The 22,180-nt window shown below is 39.2% G+C and overlaps 1 protein-coding gene and 1 pseudogene across 4 annotated transcripts in view; one reads left to right on the forward strand and one right to left on the reverse strand.

The window, feature by feature from the left end:
* The window catches only part of LOC117405945 (E3 SUMO-protein ligase RanBP2-like), a 36,441-nt gene that overhangs the window by 4,472 nt on the left and 9,789 nt on the right, over positions 1–22,180 (forward strand). For 2 of the 4 annotated variants that reach the window (XM_059030017.1, XM_059030018.1), the window contains exons 7-23: positions 935–1,130; positions 1,434–1,524; positions 1,726–1,935; positions 2,662–2,843; positions 2,929–3,110; positions 3,932–4,055; positions 5,171–5,332; positions 5,721–5,858; positions 5,953–6,093; positions 7,687–7,902; positions 7,989–8,072; positions 8,236–8,377; positions 9,756–9,850; positions 9,957–15,111; positions 15,397–15,474; positions 19,737–19,886; positions 20,927–21,100. In XM_059030017.1, the coding sequence (XP_058886000.1) occupies positions 935–1,130; positions 1,434–1,524; positions 1,726–1,935; positions 2,662–2,843; positions 2,929–3,110; positions 3,932–4,055; positions 5,171–5,332; positions 5,721–5,858; positions 5,953–6,093; positions 7,687–7,902; positions 7,989–8,072; positions 8,236–8,377; positions 9,756–9,850; positions 9,957–15,111; positions 15,397–15,474; positions 19,737–19,886; positions 20,927–21,100 (7,520 nt within the window). The remainder of the gene's footprint in view (positions 1–934; positions 1,131–1,433; positions 1,525–1,725; positions 1,936–2,661; positions 2,844–2,928; positions 3,111–3,931; positions 4,056–5,170; positions 5,333–5,720; positions 5,859–5,952; positions 6,094–7,686; positions 7,903–7,988; positions 8,073–8,235; positions 8,378–9,755; positions 9,851–9,956; positions 15,112–15,396; positions 15,475–19,736; positions 19,887–20,926; positions 21,101–22,180) is intronic. The other 2 variants (XM_034009495.3, XM_059030019.1) reach the window with 2 other exon arrangements.
* LOC131737927 (histone H4-like) lies at positions 21,607–21,915 on the reverse strand (annotated as a pseudogene).

Genomic DNA, 22,180 nt, shown 5'->3' on the forward strand with positions numbered 1-22,180 from the left:
ATTGTACTACAGTCCATAGATTTAAAAACATATTTCTTATTAGTCATTGCTGGAGCCCTGTGAAATTCTTTTTATATTTTATAATTTTCCGTTTTATTTTTCACAATTTGATTTGTTATAGATACACATTAATAAAACAACTCGTAGATGAATATCAATAATAGTGTAGTATACATCATGTTTTAACTACATACATATTTTTTTATTAAACATTGCGCGATTTCTTTTTTTTTTTTTTTTAGAACTGGACTTGAGACCCCCTGAGGTGGTCTCGAGTACGGTGTTAAATGCTGTGTAGTGTGGACACAAACCGTATTTGGCACTTTTAAGCCGGTTTAAAGGCATAGTTTGGACAGGGCCTAAGAATTCTGGTTGCGTAGATATAGGTAGGACCCACAGATATGAAGGAAGAAGAAACTGTAACATACTAATTAATAATTATATAGGATGGCGTGCTGTTTTTGTTAGTCGGTGTACATTAAAAAAAAAAAAAAAAATTGAATCTACCAAATCCTTTGTGACCCCCAGTTTGAGAACCCCTGGTTTAACACTTGTCAAGCGTCAGCATTTAGAAAGACAACTTTGCTTCTGCTAGTAGTCAATATGTCTTTTTTTTCGTGTACTCGAATATGTAATGTGCTTTTTGAATATTTTTTTTTTTGTGTATTTGACTACAATGACCCATCCCTATATTCTGGTTGTCCTCTGGTTTCTGTAGTCAACATTCCTGTTTCCTTCAAATTGTGTTGCGCTTGAAATTCCCATGTGATTTTTAATATTATGGCTCCAACCCCTAAAAAATTCCTTTTTAGAGATGTTAAATTCTCAGTTTGTTTTTGATTTCATGAAATTATCATGTTTTTCTTTTTCATGTTTGTTTATCGTTTCTTGTGGGAGTTTTTATTTATTTATTTATTTATTTATTTTGCTGTAGCTTTGATCATGCTATGCAGTCTGTGAAGAATTTAGTGACAGGCACAACAGATGACTTGTCTGTCGCTTTCATTGAAATGAGAGGGCATCTCTACTTGCATGCTGGTTCTTTGCTGCTGAAGATGGCCGAACAAAGTGAGCTTCAGTGGAGAGCTGTCACAGACCTTGCTTCATTGTGTTACCTCATAGCCTATCAGGTAGGTCTGACATGACATGCTATTTTAGCAGACTGACTGGCTGTGAGAGACAACCTCTGTGCTACCCTACATTATGATACACTATGTATTTTGAAAATGTGCAGTTAATAACTTGGACAAGGGGCTCTCTACATATAAGCAAAACGTGTGATGTATGTATGCCCACCTTCAGTATATCCCCATTGCCAGGGATATGCATCTCCAACAGTAAACAATTAGTGAAACATTCTTCAGTAGTTATCATTCAGAGAAGATATTGTTAGCATGATATTAGTGAAGTTTTGCATTTTATTTTTGTATAAGGTGCCACGACCAAAGATGAAGTCTATAAAAAGAGATGAGACGTCTCAAGAGTTGATGGACTTTTTAGCATGTGATCGACAAAGCCACTCGGGTAACATATCTTTTTTTTATTTTATTGTGTGTTTTCTTCATGTGTTCATTTATGGGAGCAGAAAGTGTGATGAAATAAATAGCTGGAGTGGTAAGGTGCAGTATCTTTAATTCAGAGAGAAATGTATAGCGATTTAGTGGATGCTTTGTCAGTATGGTTATCAGTTTAATAATAAACTGGAATGTTCTCAACTTTTTACAGGCCATATGCTTTATAATTTAAGCCATGACAAAGAAGATTTCTTTAAAGAGGTAGTAGAAGCATTTGCCAACAGCAGTGGGCAGGACTCTCTGTTTGAGACTTTGTTTGGGAGCCAGGCTGTTGCTGAGCCTTCCTTCATTGGAAATGACAACATCAGGAATGTTGCAGTGCAGCCCCCTGATCTGGGAGAACTTGCCAGGTGTGATAATGGTAAGATGCTACCTTGCTTTTGTGAAGCTTTGAATTGACTATTTAATACTGTGGAGTAGACAAATATAGGTCTGATTTTTCCACTGTGGGCAAATTGACCATGTAATACACTCTGGAGGGTGCAATCTGTCTGCAATTTATCCATAGGGACAATTATGCCATTGTATTTAAAGAACATTTATAGGTCTGACTAGTTTAACCATAATTGCATGCACATTTTCCCTTACTCTGATGTATTCCACTGCTTTTTGGATGCAGTCTGAACATTAAAACACCACCCTGCTCTTGCAAAGTAAATACATTCCAGCCGTAGAACCTGTGGGTAGGACTGGGCAGGGCCAACACAAATTACCTCTGACGTACCATACAGTTTCAAAACAAATAAGTATGGATTGTATTGTCCTTCAATCCTGTTTTTGTATTTAGTGTATATATATAATGCACATAGTTTTAAGTTAATGTCATGTTGTTTAAAATGAATATCACTGTTGGAGTTTTGAGGACACGGCTACAAAAGTTTAGAAAACGGGTGTTTTGATGCAAGGGAGATATTTAATGATTTGAATGTTCGTCACATCTGAGAAAAGGTGAAACGTATACAACAGATAAGCACAACAAAAGTAAACTTTCATACCTATCAATATTAACTTCAACATGTATTTTAGATTTAAAGCATTCTGTTTGCAGTGTCTATTGAAAGGGTATGTGTGTTTTCTTTTTCTACAGGTTCTATTCCTTTACATAGTGGAAATCTGCAGCACCTGACATGGCTTGGCTTGCAGTGGGCCTTAATGGACCGGAAGCCCTCCCTCCGAGACTGGTTAAAACAGCTTTTCCCTCGACTGCCTCAAGAAACATCAAAGCTTGAAACCAATGCCCCAGAATCCATCTGTCTCCTAGATCTTGAGGTGGGAAACTTACCCCCCCCCCCATTCCCTTTTTTTTCTCTGTCTCTCCATAAACGTTGCATAACAATGCATCTTGTTTCTGCAGGTGTTCCTGTGTGGTGTGGTGTTTACAAGCCTTGCACAGTTTCAAGAGAAATCCAAAATCGGCTACAATGAGCAATCGTTCGAGCCTAGATGTTTACCGCTCCCCGTTGTCAAACTGCTTTGCACTGACAGACAGCGAAATTGGTGGGATGCTGTGTATAACCTCATTCACAAAAAAGCACTGTAAGTTTCAATGTATCTCTCTTCAGAATAAAGTGGTGCGGTTTTAGTAATGATTTTACCATAGCAGGTTAGCAATATAAAACACTTAATGAAATTAAGGTTTGGTATCCATTTAGATGAATATGGATTTGAGAAGCATTTTTAAATGGAATTGAAACAATGTTGTATGACAACAGAACTGTATTGGTTCAGCTGTGTTCTATTTTGCAAAGTTCTAATTCCATTTTAAAATGTAAACCAATACAGTTTTTTGCAGTTAATACATGACCTCGGAAACCAGAAGAATGCAAGCTGGCATTTTAATTCTCATAGTTTTTAAAAGCGCTTACTTTTGCAAGCTAGTGTAAGATATTTCTACATTTTCAATATATAGGAGGTGACATGTCTGTTGTAAGTAACCCCAGCAAGTAAGGCCTGCACTGAGGCTCAGCAGCCAATCCTGCTCTTAGACATTACTTGCTCAAACATTTATTTGCAATTTGTTTTGCATGTTTGTATTGTGTTCGGATTCTGCAATGTGGTAAAACCTATTTTAGGTAAGTGATTTACGCTGCTTCTTTTATTGTGTGGCTGCATCCAAGACTTGTGTAATACTATATAAATGTATTACAAATGCAGTAACGACTTCTAAAAATGTGTTGAATCTAGTATCTTTCTTTCCTTGGGCATAATGAAGTTTTTTTTTTTTTTTTTACTGTGTCATTTCTGATGTCTTAAACAAGTATTTAGTGTGTCCATGACTTTGCTCTAGCCTTGTCTGCTTGCCCAGTGTTGCTTAATGTTTAACACAATTAACATTTATACTGTTTTTGTTTGTTTAGTCCTGGGACTTCTGCCAAGCTTAGGCTTTTAGTTCAGCAAGAAATGAGCACTTTGAGAGCTGGGGAGAAGCATGGGCTGCAGCCTGCCTTAACTATAAGATGGGCACAACATCTTCAAGAAACTGTGAGTTTGCCAAAATAAAATGTTTTCTTTACTTGTTGTGATTTATGCACTTCCAGTATAACAAACTTACCAACTCTTTCAAAATGTACAGCTGTCCCAGTTGTTTGTGCTGGCTTGGCAGTTTCTTCAGTTTATCTTCAGAACTTCGAGAAATATAAACGTTTTGCTTCCACGTTCTATAGAACTCTATACTGTAACACTACTCACTTTTCACACCTGGGTGATAGGCAGCTGGAAAGTGAAGTATTTTCCTGATCTAGTTAGAAATTGAACAGCAATAACTAATGTTTAACGGTTAGATTTTGCAATCTGAATTGAAGACTTAGCATGTTACATATACAGGATGAAATACTTTGTCCAAGAGCATAGAAAAATTTCTTCTAAATATTGAAAAACAAGATGTTAATATAATGGAGAAACAAAGAGTGTTTAATAGATGTATAACTTGCATAGATTTTAGGTAATCGGAATACTGTACATTTTCACAGACTGTTCATAAAATGACACATTCTGTTGTGAAAAAAGGGGCAGATTTGACACTGTCAAAACCAAACGGTAAGACATGGGTCAAATATAATTGGTAAAAAGCTGACACATAATCCGAGTAATATTGTTAACCTTCTTAATCACTTCTAGCTCTGGCAGAACACATCTGAGGGTTATCTAAGCTCAGAAGGTCCAAAATCAGCACAGAACATGACTTGATGTAACCTTTGACCCCTAACAACAGCACATGATTATATTACTCATAACTGATGTATTAAACAAAAACACAGGCTCTGCTGAATGCAGTGATACCACTTTTGTGTTAATTCAATGTGTAAAACCCCAGTTATTGTCATTTGTAATACAACCTCTGTATAGTTTTTAAAATATTTATTAATTTCAGGTAATTACATGGAATATGGTCTGTATTTTTTTTATTTTTCACATTGCCAATGACGTACCCACCCTAGATGGCTGTATTAGTACCTAGTCTATCCCAAAAACACCAAAAGATTAATCTCTACCGGGGGTTGAGGTTCATTACCAGATTTGGTGCTCAGATGATAGTCTAGTATAGTGACGGTTTAGTTTCCATGTGCATGCTAAAAACTTTGGTCTTATGTTTTTAGGGGAGTGGCCTGAACTCGTTTTATGATCAGAAGGACTATATTGGTAGGAGTGTTCACTATTGGAAGATGTCCCTGCCCATGTTGGAGAGTATAAAGAAGAGAAGAAGTATTCCTGAACCTATTGACCCCTTGTTCATGCACTTTCACAGTAAAGATATTCAGGTACAGTAGACATTGGTGCAACTTTATGTTCAGGTGAAACATGGCCAGTTTATATTATTTAGCATGTCGTCAAACCTCCTACATAGCCCATATTGATATTTTTGATATCTTGTTGTGATGTACATGTTCAGTGATGGGTATTTTATTAACACCTTGTGACAGGACATTGAGTGGGGTGATAATAACGAGTCAACACACTTGTACATGTTCCAAAAACGTCTGTATTTATTAAATTAAAAAAACCACAAATTAAATCCAGTCGCCACTCTAGTCTTTTGGTCGGGAGGGAGAGTTGCAGTTCAAATACCTTCGCTCGCTGTCACACACCCATACTTGTTGCCGTCATATTTATATTGGAATTGGCAATAAAGTGCTTCCTTTGTTTCAGATTGCTGAAGTTAACAATTACGAAGAGGATGCACAGATTGCTTTTGCTACACTATGTGAAGTTGAAGGCAACACAGATGATGCAATAGCAGCCTTTGAGACCATAAATACTGTTGTATCTTTCTGGCATCTTGCACGGGTGAGTGGTTGGTGGGGGACAGGGGAGTTACTGAAAGTTCAAATTTCTTGGTCTTTTTTTTTTTAATGTAAGCTGTAATTATTATTATTTTAAGATATTTCAAAGGAGAGCTGAAGAAATTGGAGACTCTATAATAGAAGGTCAAGAGATGAATAAAATGTCTTTACGGAAGTCCAGAAAGTATTTGTCAAAAATCTTGGACAGCTTCAATGCTAATGCTGCAGAAATTGAAAAAGTAGGTATCTTTCCTTCTTTACACATGCTTGGTAATGCGGTTCCGTTTGCAAACAAATCATTCTTTGTTCCATTTAACCATGGCTAGAGGAAACCTTTTATTGAAAAATGAAGGGGAGATATACTGTACTTGTTAAGAGAAGAGTGCATTTCCTACATTTGTGCATGTTGTGGAAAGCTCGAGAGTCAATTGCAATGAACTGAAAGGAGCGTACTAACTGGGGATGATCCCGTGGTTAGTACGGAGGACGGTACTAAACTAGTTAATACCAATTGCAACAAACTGAGCACCTCATGATGGTCCCCAGCTGTGTACAGGGCCAGCGTAACCATATAGGCAGAACAGACGGCTGCCAAATTGAAGTGGGTGGCAAAAACGGTACTTAAATTACTTTTCTTTAATTGTAAAATGTTCAACATCTTAGATCACTGACTCTTGTTCTGCAAAACTTATTGCTGATGTTACAGAACCTTATGAGCAGTGGTGTAGTCCTAAATCTTGAACTACTGGGACACTAGGTGGGGGCGGGTTGATCATGCCAGTGCGGTGTCACACGAAATCTGGTCTCCCCTGAGAACAGTCTCATGGTTGTTGTCCTTTGCTTAGCAATAGGTTCGTATTGAAGTTCCTTGCGTATTCAAATGGGGCGGGTCATTATTGGATTTCACTTAATTACCCTGACAATGATTCTTTATAAAATGACGTTGCTAATACAGGATAATTTTGTATCTCTGAAATTATCGGAGTGTCCTGGAAATCGCTAGATTTGTAGCTAGTTGGTTTTGACAAAAAATCTCACCAAGTCAGCCCTTAGTCACTAGATTTGGCGAGAAATTTGCTAAATTGGCAACACTGCTTGAAGGCGCAGAAAAAAAATATTTGATTTCCCCACGGCTTATTATTGCCTTGACACAGCAAGAAAAAGAGATTGCTTCATCGGTGCCCAGGCACTGAAATTAGAGCGGTTGTGTGCCATTTCATAACACATCGGTAAAGATTCTTTAATTATTTAAAGTTAATTCTTAAGTCAATGATCTGCCTATAGAAGTAAGTTCCGGAGGATTTGCTGTGCATGATTTTATGATCACTAACCTACACGTTAGATACCAGTTTTATAGTAGTTAAGGAACACAGCATGGTACTGTACAAATAAGGTACAATGAAAACACGATGTGTTCTAAAATATAATAGCTGAAACAATCACTCAGATTTTGAGGCCAGAACTTCAGTTCCTGTTTGGTAGCACACTACAATAAAGAGCTTAACCCTGAGCTCTGTACTTAAGCTGGGGATCAACTAGTCCCCAACTTTGTTTCCTATCTTTTTTAGTTGCAATTGGTACTAAGTTACCACGGAGTCTGCAACTTAGTACGCAGCTCCATACTAAATCTACGAGTTCGTTGCAATTGACCCTGAGTCTAAACCTGAGGGGTCTTGCATATTGCATTTTCTAAATTGAACAACAAAGTTCTATGCTTTTGCCTATAAAAAAAAATAAATGCTGATTTCTGGTAAGTTATTCCATGATTTTATGATAATTCTTCCCCTTCCATCCTCATTTTTATTAACCTCTCCACTCCATTGTCTTGCCAGCTTCCTGTATCAATAGATGAGCTTGGTGAGTTGATGGATGATGTGAATCAGCAGCTTGGGGAGAGCGGTGAAGTTATGGATGTGGAGGAAGAGGAGGAGGTTAACGGCACCAACACTAGTCCATGCCACATTGCAGACCCCATTAGCAGGACACAAGTAACGTTTTCTACTCCAGCGCCAACAAAAAATATCACTTCTCCATCAAAGAGTCATAAGGTACGTCTGTTTTTCAAAGAGCGCTTTGTTTCATTTTTTTCCTCGACCATAAATTTCACAGGATAATCTAATTTTTTTTGTTACAGTTCTCCCCCAAGACACCACCTCACTGGGCAGAGGACCAGAAGTCCTTGCTGCAGATGCTGTGTCAGCAGGTGGAAGCCCTCAAGGTACACTGTAAATCTTGCAAATCTGGAGCAGTAAATCTTCATTTGTTTTACTGTGCTTTTGTACAGTATGTTGAGATTTGTTGAGGTGCTTTATGAAATGATTAATGATGCCCTATACCAGTGCTTCCAGGTGTAAATTGTTATGATTTACTGTTTGTTATAGAATGAAGTCCACGACTTGAAGGCCAACACTTCTGGCTCTGTTGCATCTCCACATCACCGATTGTACGGGGATAGCTTCATAGCTGATGCTCTTCCAGACAGCTTCCCAGCAGCACAAAGTTTCCATGGTACTCCACTAACAGGTAGATTTAGTTTAATAGGCTTTTTTTATGTCTTGTGCTGCACTTGCCATTTTTTTGTACTATTTGGCTGCGGTATGGAATCCCACTTATCTTGTCATCAGACATACCAGCAGCGGTATATTTTCTATATTCTAATTATCATATTTACATTTTATTTTTTAGTTCATAGTTATACGTATTTGTAATTCAGTATTATATACTAGGATCATATAATTGAGCGTCGACCAATCAAATCTGTCTTTTGAAATGAAAGTCGCTTTCTTTTCATTCCAATATTTTTCTTCATTGTAAACATGCTGATGTATAATTGCTCAAACTATTACCGTTAACCCTTTGTGGTCCTATGTTGGACCTGGTCCGACATTGCAATTATTCCTATCCGGTCCAATGTCGGACCCTGTCCGACATCATCAAATAAACGCAAAAAACGTGTTTCTAGTCGTTTTTTCGCTGGAAAAAGCCGAGAAAACCATTCAGTGGCCGAGTGGGAGCGACAGGAGCCGAGACAAGCCGGGGGGGGGGGGGAAAAAAAGGGCTTATCTCGTGATTAGTCATACTTGCCCCTGACATCAGATAGGGGCGGCCATAAGGATACAAGCTGCTTGTTACTGAATCAGCGCACAGAGAATAACACGGACATTTGCAGAGCTTTTTTGAGATGTTATAGTAATAAAATGACTTGGATCGCATTATTGAGGAGTTTGGTGATAAAACGAGTGATCAGGAGATGATCGATCGGTATGTACGACTATTATTATTTATTTCTTAGCATATGTGAAAGCTATAGCGAACGAAAGCGTGGGGTGGGGCTGGAGATGCCTAGTGAGTGCTTTGTTGATATGCAGGGCCTTTTAAACCCGTTTGACTGTGGGGAAAAAAATACTTTTAAACAGCGAGTCTAAAATTAACTGCGCGTGTGAACCTGACGCACCTGACACGCACTTAATAAATGGACTGCAAAGGGTTAAGTGAACAAGGGTTTGAGTAGGGTTAAATGCAAAAACCCCACTTGTTTGTACTACTTTGAAAAGTAGATACTTGTAAGATAGCTTTCTTAAGATTATTTCTATAGGGATACTGTAAACCACATAATAGAAGCACCTAGTTAATTGAATCAACTGCGTGTTGCAACTACTAATTGCATTCCCTCTGCTGTTCAACTAATACAAAACGTAATGTTCTAAGTGATACAAATGAAGGTATATAAACATGATCACAAGGTTTACAGTGTATTTAGTAAGCTCAGTGGGGTAAAACTAGCCAGAAAATGCAGCACTATAAACCAAAGGTTTTTAAAAAATTGGGTAGACAATAAATCTTTTTTTTTTTTATATTTTATTTGTACATTGAGTGGTGTTAACCTTTTTTTTCCTGGCAGTCTCTACAACAGGCCCATCAGTATACTACAACCAATCCCCTGCATACAATTCCCAGTACCTCCTGAGAACAGCAGCCAATGTCACTCCAACCAAGGTCAATTTTCTATTTGATCATTTTCCAGCATACCTTTTATAGATTGCTGTATTATATATTAAAATTAAACATACCTTTTTTTTTTTTGATTGTTTTTGTTTTCTAGGCACCAGTGTTTGGGATAAACCGACTCGCACCTCAGCAGCACATGTATGCATATCAACAACAGCCGACCCATACTCCACCCCTGCAAACCTCATCAGCTTGCATGTACTCCCAAGATGTTTACGGGGCTCAGCTGCGCTTCGAGTCTCCTGCAACCAGTTTATTGTCCCCTTACAGCGAGGAGTATTACAACCACACTGTCCCTCAGGCCAGTACAAACCCTCCTCTCCCTGAACCAGGTTACTTCACAAAACCCTCTGTGGGGAACCAGGTTTCCAAGCCATCTGAGGGGAAGACCATGGAATTCGGTAAAATAAGCTTTGGGCAACAGGTTCCGGCTGAAGCACCTAAGGTACCTGGTTTTGGAGCAACAGTAGTTACACAGTCCACACCGGCTGCCACATTCAAATTTAACTCTAACTTTAAATCCAATGATGGTGACTTCACATTCTCATCCCCACAGGTCAGACATGCCAGTGAAAGTCTTCTGGGGCTTTTGACTTCGGATATGCCAGCCAGATCAGAAGGACATCTTGCACCAAAGGCTCCTGTGCAGGATCCAGTACCTTCTCAAGTGGGTCTCTTCAGTTTCGGCAGTAAAATTACATCCGGATACTCGTTTGCTGATCTTGCAATGCAGAGTCAAAACAAACCCAATCTGTTTGGTAAAGTTGAGCAACCTTTCAGTTTCACAAATGCCAACAAGCCAGGCTTTGTAGTGGAAAGCACTCGGCAGGAAGAAAAAGGTGCAGAGAGTGATCATGAAAGTACTCATGAGGAAGAAGATGAAGATGGGCCTCATTTTGAGCCAATTGTGCCACTCCCTGAAAAGGTGGATGTCAAGACTGGAGAGGAAGACGAGGAAGAAATGTTCTGCAACAGAGCCAAACTTTTCCGCTTTGAAACTGAGACAAAAGAATGGAAGGAGAGAGGTATTGGGAACATTAAGATACTGCGGCACAGAACATCCGGTAAAGTCCGTCTACTAATGAGGAGAGAGCAGGTGCTGAAAATCTGTGCAAATCATTATATTAAGCCTGATATGAAATTAAATCCCAATGCTGGTTCAGATAAATCATGGGTATGGTATGCTATAGATTATGCTGATGAAATGCCAAAACCAGAGCAGCTAGCTATAAGATTCAAATCTGCAGAGGAGGCAGCACTCTTTAAAATAAAATTTGAAGAGGCTCAAAGATTGGTGCCCAAATCTCCATTAAAACAAGATAACAAACCAGGGAAAGAAATATCTAAAAAAAACACTACTTCTCGTCCTGCTGCCAGAGACTCTGGATTTGGAGCTCAGTTTGTTAAGAAGGAAGGAGAATGGGATTGTAGTGTATGTGTAGTGAGGAACTCTGCAGCTGCTATGTTATGTGCAGCCTGTCAAAGCCCCAATCCCAATGCTAAATCACAACCTGCAGTTAAAGGAGGTTCAGAAGCTAGTAAAGGGTTCACTGTGCCATCACCGGCTCCTGTAACATTTAGCTTTGGGTTTGGTAAAGAATCAACAAAGGAAAGTGGCATCACTGGATTTGGCACGCAGTTTGCAAATGTTCAAGCACCCTCCACGTTCAAATTTGGAACTGGTAGTGACTCATGTACAGTCTCTGTTCCGGCTGTTTCAAAGTTTACATTCAGCCTTGGCAATGAAAAAGGCAAATCCACCACAAAGGGAGGTTTTGGAGAACATTTCACAAAGAAAGAGGGTGAATGGGGCTGTGATATATGCTCAGGAAGAAATTATGCAACTGCTGGAAAATGCATATGTTGTCAAACTCCAAAACCAAGTTGCAAAAATGCTGCAGTTGCCCCAGGTGGTTTGGGACCCTCTGCATTTGAAATTGGTGTTAAAGCTGATATCAAGAAAACTGCAGAGCAAGGGTTTGGTGCACAGTTCACCAAGAAGACAGGCCAGTGGGACTGTGATGTGTGTTTAGTAAGAAATGAAGCAGCTGTTACGAAGTGTGTTTCTTGCCAGACGCCATGCAAAACTTCTCTGTCATCTATCCAGGCAGCGTCCACCTTTCCATTTAATATCTCTAGTGAAACAAGCCAGACCCCTTCCAAAAATGACCTTTCTGCACTTTTTGGGAAAAAAGATGGGCAGTGGGACTGTGATGTGTGTTTAGTAAGAAATGAAGCAGCTGTTACGAAGTGTGTTTCTTGCCAGACTCCATGCAAAACTTCTCTGTCATCTATCCAGGCAGCGTCCACCTTTCCATTTAATATCTCTAGTGAAACAAGCCAGACCCCTTCCAAAAATGACCTTTCTGCACTTTTTGGGAAAAAAGATGGGCAGTGGGACTGTGATGTGTGTTTAGTAAGAAATGAAGCAGCTGTTACGAAGTGTGTTTCTTGCCAGACTCCATGCAAAACTTCTCTGTCATCTATCCAGGCAGCGTCCACCTTTCCATTTAATATCTCTAGTGAAACAAGCCAGACCCCTTCCAAAAATGACCTTTCTGCACTTTTTGGGAAAAAAGATGGGCAGTGGGACTGTGATGTGTGTTTAGTAAGAAATGAAGCAGCTGTTACGAAGTGTGTTTCTTGCCAGACTCCATGCAAAACTTCTCTGTCATCTATCCAGGCAGCGTCCACCTTTCCATTTAATATCTCTAGTGAAACAAGCCAGACCCCTTCCAAAAATGACCTTTCTGCACTTTTTGGTAAAAAAGATGGACAGTGGGATTGTGATATGTGTTTAGTAAGAAATGAAACTGCCTCTGCAACCTGTGTTTCCTGCCAAACTCCTAACCCTAATGCTAAAGGCACTGCTCAAGCTACACAGTCAAGTTCATCCTTCAGTTTCAGCTTCAGCGGGCAACCTGCACCTAGCCAACTTTCAGGGACAGGATTTAGAGCCAATTTTGGTACCGGCAACAGTTTTAAGTTTGGTTGTACTGAAGAAAAGAGCTCTGCATTATCCTGCAAATTTAAGGCCACTCCGTCTCAGACTGAAAATAAACCTACAAGTGGAGGTGGATTTATGTTTTCAATGCCTGTTCCAGCAGGGGACTTCAAGTTTGGCACTCAAGAATCAAGTAAGCAGGCTGATCCTGGTGAAAATGCAATGCCTATGGGTGGTTCTGCTGCCATGTCTCTGAAGAACTTTGCTGAACAGCAGAGAGAAAAAGAAAAGGCTACAGAGTCCAGCTCCACCACTGTGGTGGAGGAAAATCCCCTTTTTACCGGCAAACCTAACACATTTACTTTTGCTGATTTAGCTGAAATGTCAGGTGGGGATGGTATCCAGTTGGGTCAAAAGGACCCCGATTTCAAAGGGTTTTCTAGAGCTGGTGAACCGCTGTTTACTGGTTTGAAGGCTGACCAGAAGGGAGATAATTCTTTGGAGCAGCAGGAGGAAGATGATATATACAAGACGGATGAAAATGATGACATTCAATTTGAGCCTGTTGTTCCGTTGCCAGAAAAGGTGGATCTTGTAACAGGGGAGGAGGATGAGGATGTCCTGTACTCCCAGCGAGTCAAGCTGTTTCGGTTTGATCTTGATATTGGTCAGTGGAAAGAAAGAGGCGTGGGCACCCTGAAGCTCTTGAAGAACAAGACAAATGGAAGGCTGCGAGTGCTCATGCGGAGGGAGCAGGTTCTGAAGGTCTGTGCTAACCACTGGATTACCACCACCATGAACCTGAAGCCCCTCTCTGGTTCAGACAGAGCCTGGATGTGGTTGGCTAATGATTTTTCTGATGGAGATGCTAAACTGGAGCAGCTGGCTGCCAAGTTTAAAATGCCAGAGCTGGCAGAGGAATTTAAGTTGAAGTTTGAGGAGTGCCAGAGGCTGTTGCTGGACATACCTTTGCAGACCCCTCACAAGCTGGTTGACTCTGGCAGGACGGCACATCTTATTCAGAAAGCTGAAGAAATGAAGAGTGGCCTAAAAGACCTAAAATCCTTTTTGACGGACGACAAGGCAAAGCTCCAAAAGGAAAGCAACCTCACAACTGCCAACAATGCTTCTGGTTTGATCATCAAACCCCATGCTGAAAGCACAGGCCCAACCCTGGAGTGGGATAACTACGACCTACGTGAAGATGCCCTGGATGATAGTGTGGACACTTCTGTCTATGCCTCACCATTAGCCAGCAGTCCTGTACAAAAGAGTCTTTTCCGTTTTGGAGAATCCACTGCTGGGTTTAACTTCAACTTCCAGCCCGTCTTGAGCCCTGCTAAGTCCCCCTCAAAACTGAACCAGAGCAGGGTATCTTTTGGCACTGATGAGGATTCTGAAGTGACTCAGGAAGAGGAGAGGGACGGGCAGTACTTTGAGCCAGTTGTCCCCCTACCTGATTTGGTGGACATCTCCACTGGGGAAGAGAATGAACTAGTGGTTTTCAGCCACAGAGCCAAGCTCTACCGCTATGACAAAGATCTAAGCCAGTGGAAAGAAAGAGGCATTGGGGACTTAAAAATCTTGCAGAACTATGACAACAAGCGGGTGCGTGTTGTCATGAGGAGGGACCAGGTGCTGAAGCTGTGCGCCAACCACTGGGTTACGGCTGATATGAAGCTGGAGCCAATGATAGGAGCGGAGAGGGCGTGGGTCTGGAGTGCTTTTGATTTTACTGAAGGAGAGGGGAAGATGGAGCTGCTGGCTGTCCGTTTTAAGCAGCAGGAAGTGGCAAACTCCTTCAAGGAAAACTTTGACAATGCCAACAAAGCCCAGGAGAAGGAGATCTTGGTAATTCCAGCTTCATCGAAGGACATCACCCCACAGCAGTCTCCATGTGGTAAAGGTGCTGTGGCCATGCTAGAGGAAATTATCAGGCCGCAAACTGACTTACCTTCACAGAACTCTCCATCCCCAGGTGCTGCACCCAATGCTGCCATGACTCCAAGCTCTGAAACTCCCACTAAAGCTGTGGTATTGCCTCCTAAATTTGTCTTTGGTAGTGAATCCCTTAAAAACATATTCACCAGCTCGGCGTCCTCCGGCAGCACAACTGCCTCTAAAGAGCTGTTTGGCTTCAGCTCTAAAGATAAGGCTGGTAGCAATCAATCTGTGACCAGGAAGACGCCAGATAATGGATTGGAAAACAGCAAGGCAACCAGTCTACCATCCAGCACTGCAGCTCCCAGTTTAGTGGCATCACCACCAGGACAGATGACCAGCCCATTTAAAATGCCTGAGAGAGGTAAGGATAGATAAGGATATATATATATATATATATATATATATATATATATATATATATATATATATATATATATATATATATATATAATATATATATTTGTATTGATATTAAGATTTTGGTTAATAATGAAGTAAGCCCAAATTGGATAAATGTTCTAGATAATTGTTGTAATTTAGAGTGTTAATTCTGTTCATATTTTCTATAATAAAATACCCTATCGCAGAAAAAAAAAAAAAATCTGGGTTATTTAGTTTGTCTGACCCAGAAACCATTATTTTTTAGGATTGGATTTTAGACTTTTCAAAGATAACCCTATGGCATTTTGGACCTGCACATCTACTACACAATTTAAAACTGAAGGTATTTTTTAATGCACTGCGTGCACTGTGACACATTACTTCACTGGGCTCCCACCCTGCTGGCAAATGCTGCCAGAATAACCTGGCTGTATGGTGTGGAAACATTAGTCTGTGCTAGAACCTAACATGCTGCATGCTACGTGTGTTTGTTTGAGCTAGACTAGTAGGCTAGGCAGTAGCTCAAGTGTTTTTATTATTTATATACATGGCATTTTGAGTTAATTTTACGCTGTAATTCAAGATTTTTTATTTTATTTTATTGAAGTTTCTGATCTATTTCTGACATACTTCAGGTAATTGGAACAATATACTATTGGAATTAAATTGAACAATTTATTTGTTGTGTGCTGTGAGAACTTTTTTTTTTTTTTTTCCACAAGCTTTTGCTAAAAATGTCTCCCTTTTGCTGTGAAAGTATTTTTATGTTTACTTTATTACTTGTATTTTTACATAAACCCTTTTATAGTTGTAATTACTGTGTGTCATGTATTTTAAATGTTTTGAACACAATACAAGTAATCTTACTGATTTGGTATCCAGGGTTCTCCCCAGGCATTTTCAGCCAGACAGGCCGCCCGGCAAAGTGGCTGTCGCCCCCCGGCTGAAAAAACCTGATCTGTCTTGTAGATGCTACTGTTCCTTTAACAACAAGGATTGATTGCGCTTCTAGCAGACTAGATCACTTGCGCAGTTTTGGGTGAAAAAAAAATCTTGGAACCACATGACAGCTGTGTTACGTCTTGACACAACATTTAACCAATCATAATCATTTAACCAGTTGAAGGGGTGGGTTTTCTGTTTAAGCACTTCCAGAGGCTAAAACGATAAAAATGACTACTAAAAAAAAAAATTAATAACCACAATGAATGCAGGTGTCAAAATAAGCCAAGGATCGACGCAATTGACCGCCTAATACTATATTTGCGCCGGCTGCTTTATTAAAAAAATAAGATTTATTTTGGGGTATTATCATTCGGTCCATTTTTTTTGTCGTATTATTGTACTGTAAGGTGATATATAATACATAATAGCTTTACATGTGCACCAAAAAAAAAAGGATATTCCTTTTGTGATATCATAACAATATGTACCCAGGTGCACCTTTTAAGAAGAAAGGCGTGATGGGATATCAGCTGAACACTTGTCAGCTGACATACAAATGCTTTAGTGCTGAGGTGCTGAATTATTACACTCCGGTTTCATGCAACTGTTATGAAGGTGACCAAACGTGTGTGAGTACTGTTGTGTTAAACAAATGTTAAAATGAACAGTTGCATTCAAAACAGCGAAAACAAAAAACATTAACAAAATGCTCTGAAAACTTAACACAAAGAAAACAATTTAAATGAAGTAATAAGTTCAATAATTAAGCTAAAAAGGAAGTGAAAAGGTTACCCTTTTTTTTTTTTTTTTGGTGTGAACTCCAATAAATTTTACGTTATCTTTCCCCAGTCAATCGTAGAGTGCCTAAAATAAGCACAGTAATTTACCATAATAAAAAACCGTAATGAAAAACAAAATGTAGAACATAAATCACAACCAGATATAGTCAACAAAAAGCACATTATTCAAATTCTTTATCGTATTATATGTTTAAGGTAAGACAAGTTTATTTTTCCTTTATAGCCGGGAGCACTTTTTTAATGTTCTGCTGCCCGGCTGTACAGAATTCCTGGGGAGAATGCTGGCATCGCGTTCGAGAACACTAGTTTTAGGCATTTCAATTACTTGAACAGACCTTGCATGCCCTGTGTGAAAATAACTAACTTCAGATTTAAAGTTAGCCAAAATAGAACTTTCTTTTTATCTAACAATGCAACTCGATATAATCCCATATTTATAATTATTGTTGGCGTGAATTATGCTACAAACTGTTCATCAATGTAAGTATACAAATCAGTCATTTTATATTGACTTATATACATTTTGTAGCCATGATAAATATTGTTTGTGTTGCATTCGGGGTTAGATTTTTATTTATTTATTTATTTATTTTATTGTAGTATGCAAAGCACTGTACAGTACATAGCGGTACATAAACGGGATTAAAATGCAAATGTACAGTAGTATACTACAGTATGTAGTGTTTTAAAGTGTGCTTCTAAAGAACAGCACTGTAAGTCACAGCTTGCATAGCCATTTTTTAGCTAGAAATGCACAGATTGTGTTTTGGGGCCGATTACTGATCTTCCATATCAATAAGTGGCAGATACTGATTCAGATAAGTTATTTTTTTCATTAATAATACAATTGTTAACCATCACTTGAAGTTGTAATCTGACACATCAATTTAAAGATGTCGGCTGAACATCACATATTTTACTTACTGTATGTATTTTGATAAATTCTACATTCTGCCAGAAGTGAATTTGGCAAAACATTGGTAAATCAATAGCACGTGGGCATGTTTACGGAACTTTAAAAATGCATGAGATATATTCACTGATGGGTGGATTTACTAAACTGTGGCATCAGCGGTTGTGCTACGCTAAAACCTGAATTTTAAATCTGTTTTAAGCTTGACATTTTTACATATTGCGTTTGTTTAACATTTCAAAAATGAAATAGTGTTTACTATGAAAAACTAGTGTACTACTAGAAGTAATAAAAGTAAATACAAGCTTTGAAAAGTTTTTATTTTGTAATATTATAGTACATGGAAAGTCATGTGCATCAAACGTATTCGTGTCGAAGACACATAGCCTAACAGAAAACCCAAACACAACATGTTAACTATTCTGAATAATTTTTTCCCCAAGATCCTTATGTAGATTTTGTGTTAACTGCAATAAAAAATGTAAAAGCTTGTAGGCTACTATATCACATACATGCAGGCCAATTTATTACTACCAGTACCTGAAACAAAGATCCAGGAAATGCAGGTGATGAACTGTGAAAATAATTGGAAAGCCCCAAACATATAAACAATGGTTATGCATAGAGAGAATGTACTATTATACAGCGTTAGCATGACAAAGTTTGCAAGAACAAAAAAAATAAGATTCCTACTTCGAGGCGCCACACCAGCAACGGTGTACTCTGACCACTGTCAAGTTTGCTTGATTGTTGGGGAGACCCACGCAGGCACAGGATAGCAATTTGTAGTGCGTGGATTGGAGATGTAAACTCTGACCCCCTGTGGCAAAGTGGTTAACAGTGTGCAGGTGATCAATAAACAGACAGACAATTAGAATCCAGGAGTAATGTTGTTTAATGATTTGTAATTCCAGTGCCTCATGGCAAAACAAACAGTAAACAATAAATGATGCTAAGTAATACGGCGGCGTGTATTACTTTATTTATAATCCCTGGGTTTCTCCCTACATAAGTCCCGTTCTTTATACACCCAAGCGAAACACATACACAAGTCCGTCAGTGAGTGAATTAGTGCTCATTATGCAATACAGTTCTCCGTGATACAAGTGCAGTAATCTTGTCCGGTTTGGTGCTGGCCTTTGGCGAAGCTCCGGATCGTGTTAGCCGTCTAATCACAATAAACAAACAGTTTTTATACATGACAGTACAAAAAACAAAACTCATGTTTTCACCAGTCTCCTTTTAGGTTTGTTCTAACCATTTACAAAGGAGCAGATCTCCTCTCTACGTCCCCTTTATATACCGTCAACCATGACCCCTTGGTTAACGAGCGCACCCGCTCATCCAGTCCGCGGATGCCACACTGTTAAATCATTGACCTGGGTCAATGATTTAGTGTACCGTAGCTCAGTCCCCTTTCTAGATGGCCGACTTCCGCCTAACCCTGGGAATGAACTGTCGGGCCATCTAGTCCAGGGTACTCTGTTCCCTTTACTCAGCACCCTCTCAGGTCGGGAAGGAGATCGTACACCAAGAATCATTCGATCTCTGTCACATCCCTGATTGTTGTTGGGGCACACTGAGCGTAAAAGTTTTAAATGTTTTTTTTCAAGGATATGTTTTTATGTTGCATTTATTTACCATATTAAAAAATGATTCCACATGCGTATCTCCAATACAAAACTAAACGTGTATTGTACACCTATATAATAGCAGTAACCTCTGTGTTGTGTGTAGTGTAGTTTTGTTTTGGTTTTTTCTTTAGATCATCATGTTTGCTGGTAGCAAGAAACACTTTTTTTTTTTTTTTTTGCATTTAAATTCCAAAATCTTAATGTTATTGTCGTAACTATGGTACAGTTCTTTATGTAATTAGTAATTTGTGAGGGCCTTAAGTTATTAACACTAGTAAACAACTAATACTGACCACTTTCATTGATTTCTCAGGAATAGATCCAGGATCAGGTGATTTGCAGATTCTGTTTGAGCGGACTCCTACCCTTGAGCAAAAAGCACTTGCAGAGAAGCTTCAACTGCCTCCAACATTCTTCTGTTATAAGAACAATCCCGGCTATATCAGTGATGACGAGGAGGATGGTAAGCTTTTGATTGCTGAAGGACGCTTCACACAAATACATTTTAGGCATAATGTAAAGTGTAATGAATCCTTAACCACTTCAGCACTGCTGCATGTGCTCCCTTCAGAAGTGTTTTTTCACTATGCTGTAGGCATACATCCCATCCTTGTAGTTTAGTTACCTACCCCAGATCTGTCCAGCATGTCTATTAACAATAAGTGAGGTTGTTATGTTTCCATGTAACTTCTGTTTTTTCAGGTTGTGTCATTTTAAGTCTGTTAAAATATTGGACATTGTTATGAAATACACATTTCATTTCTCTGTTAGTACATTGAGGAGTATTATTATTTTGCGAAACAAAGTAACAGATTATATTAAAAAAAAAAAAATAATAATCCCTTAATATCTTTGCTTATAAATGGCTGATATGCACATTACCATTTCTTTTGCTACATGGTCCATTCTCAGAAAATGAAGGGGCTTAGTGACAAAACCTTAGAAAAAAAGGTTTACAGTGCTGCTGGCTGCTAACAGTAGCCGAATAGTGACTAGTTTGACACCTGTAAAGTGTTTGCCCCCTTAATGGAGTAATGTATGTTACTACTATGCCTTGTAATGCAGGCAGTCTGACTGGACTACTGTTGGCAATCTGAGGGACTCTCTTTGGAACTTTGCATCACAATGCACTTCTTGCGTGACTTTAAACACTTTATGATGTAATGGTCGATTCTATTTCAAAGGGAAAAATCTTTGTAAGTTTACAATATCAAACCTGCCATTTTTTTGGAAGGAGACTTTTTGCATGTTACATTCTCGAGTTTGCAGTTCAGTATATACAGGGATTCATCTGAGGGGTCAGTATAGACACATGCTCTTCTAGTACAGGTTTGCTGGAAAGGTGTCGACGTATAGTATTTTAAAATACTTAAATTAGGTTATTGGCAAATAAGCAGGTATAGCTATTGTATTTTCCCACTAAATGTATTGTGGGCATAATTATTTTCTTGCATGAATGCAACAACCTATGTTTAACCAAAAACTCTTGTTTTAAATCTCAAGATGAAGAATTTGAGACGGCTGTGAGGAAACTGAATGGGAAATTGTATCCTGATGATGCAAAAAGCAGGAGGGCAAAGACAGGAAAAATCAAAGAGAGAAAAGAAAGCAAAGAAGTGAGGGGTGCTGGTACATTGAGTACTGTAATGGATCATTGCCAGCACCAGACTTTCACAGGTAAGGGGACAGGGACGGGGACGGGGTCGGGGGGGGGGGGGGGGGGGTCAGGCAGAACAACAAATTGAGGGTCTATACCCCACTTTGTGGACAGGTATAAAATACATTGGTCATTTTCCATGTCAGAAGTGGACCTGTGTGAACAGCAGGCATTTAAAGATGTGCTGTATGTATTTTGCCCTCAAAACAGAAACTAGAAAATTAAATTGTCATGATATTTTCTTAACTAGCATACACAAGAACATCTTGTATGGAAACGAGGATTGGGATTGTCAAACAAGCATGCCATAGAGGGGACCTCCCCCACTGTTTTCCCTTGTTACAGTGCAGATAAACTGTTTGCAAAATAACTTAATTTATATGAATAAGTGCAGCAATAAAAGTTAGAATACAAGATGTCAAACAGTGATATTAACAAATAAATATTCTAATCTATTCAATTTAGTATTAATAAGCTTAATATACATTTGTCCAGAAGATAATGTAGTGATGTTGTGTCCAAATCTTTAACCTCCGAATACATACAGAGTGCGACCTTGGCTCTTTAGAGCATACACCACCTCCATAGCAGTGCCAATTCTCTTGGCGTGCTCGGTGTAGGTGACGGCATCCTGGATCACATTCTCCAGGAAAACCTTCAGTACCTCGTGGGTCTCTTCATAGATCAGCCCAGAGATTTACTTTACTCCTCTGCGGCGAGCCAGGCAGCAGATTGCGGGCTTGGTGATACCCTGGATGTTTCATGGAGCACTTTGCAGTGATGCGTGGCGTCCCCTTTTCCCGAGTCCTTTACCTCCCTTGCCACGACCAGACATCTTCAAACTAATATGACAAAATAACAAGTTGAAAATGTTGTTGTTGTTGTTGTTGTTAAAATAGCTATACAGGGATCTTCATTCTAAACTGAGTTAGAGGTGCATCAATATATTTTCGCAAGTGAAAAGCTGGCACTCCCGGTTCTAGCTTAGGTAACTGCGTATGGCTTTGCTTATTTAACTGCGGTCGAAGGTTATAAAGAGAAGCCTGACTTAGTCATTTTACTTGCTGGAAGCTTCACCCTCCCACCACACACACCCTGCT

The sequence above is a fragment of the Acipenser ruthenus genome, chromosome 9 (genome assembly GCF_902713425.1).
Source record: "Acipenser ruthenus chromosome 9, fAciRut3.2 maternal haplotype, whole genome shotgun sequence".
Classification (NCBI taxonomy): domain Eukaryota; kingdom Metazoa; phylum Chordata; class Actinopteri; order Acipenseriformes; family Acipenseridae; genus Acipenser; species Acipenser ruthenus.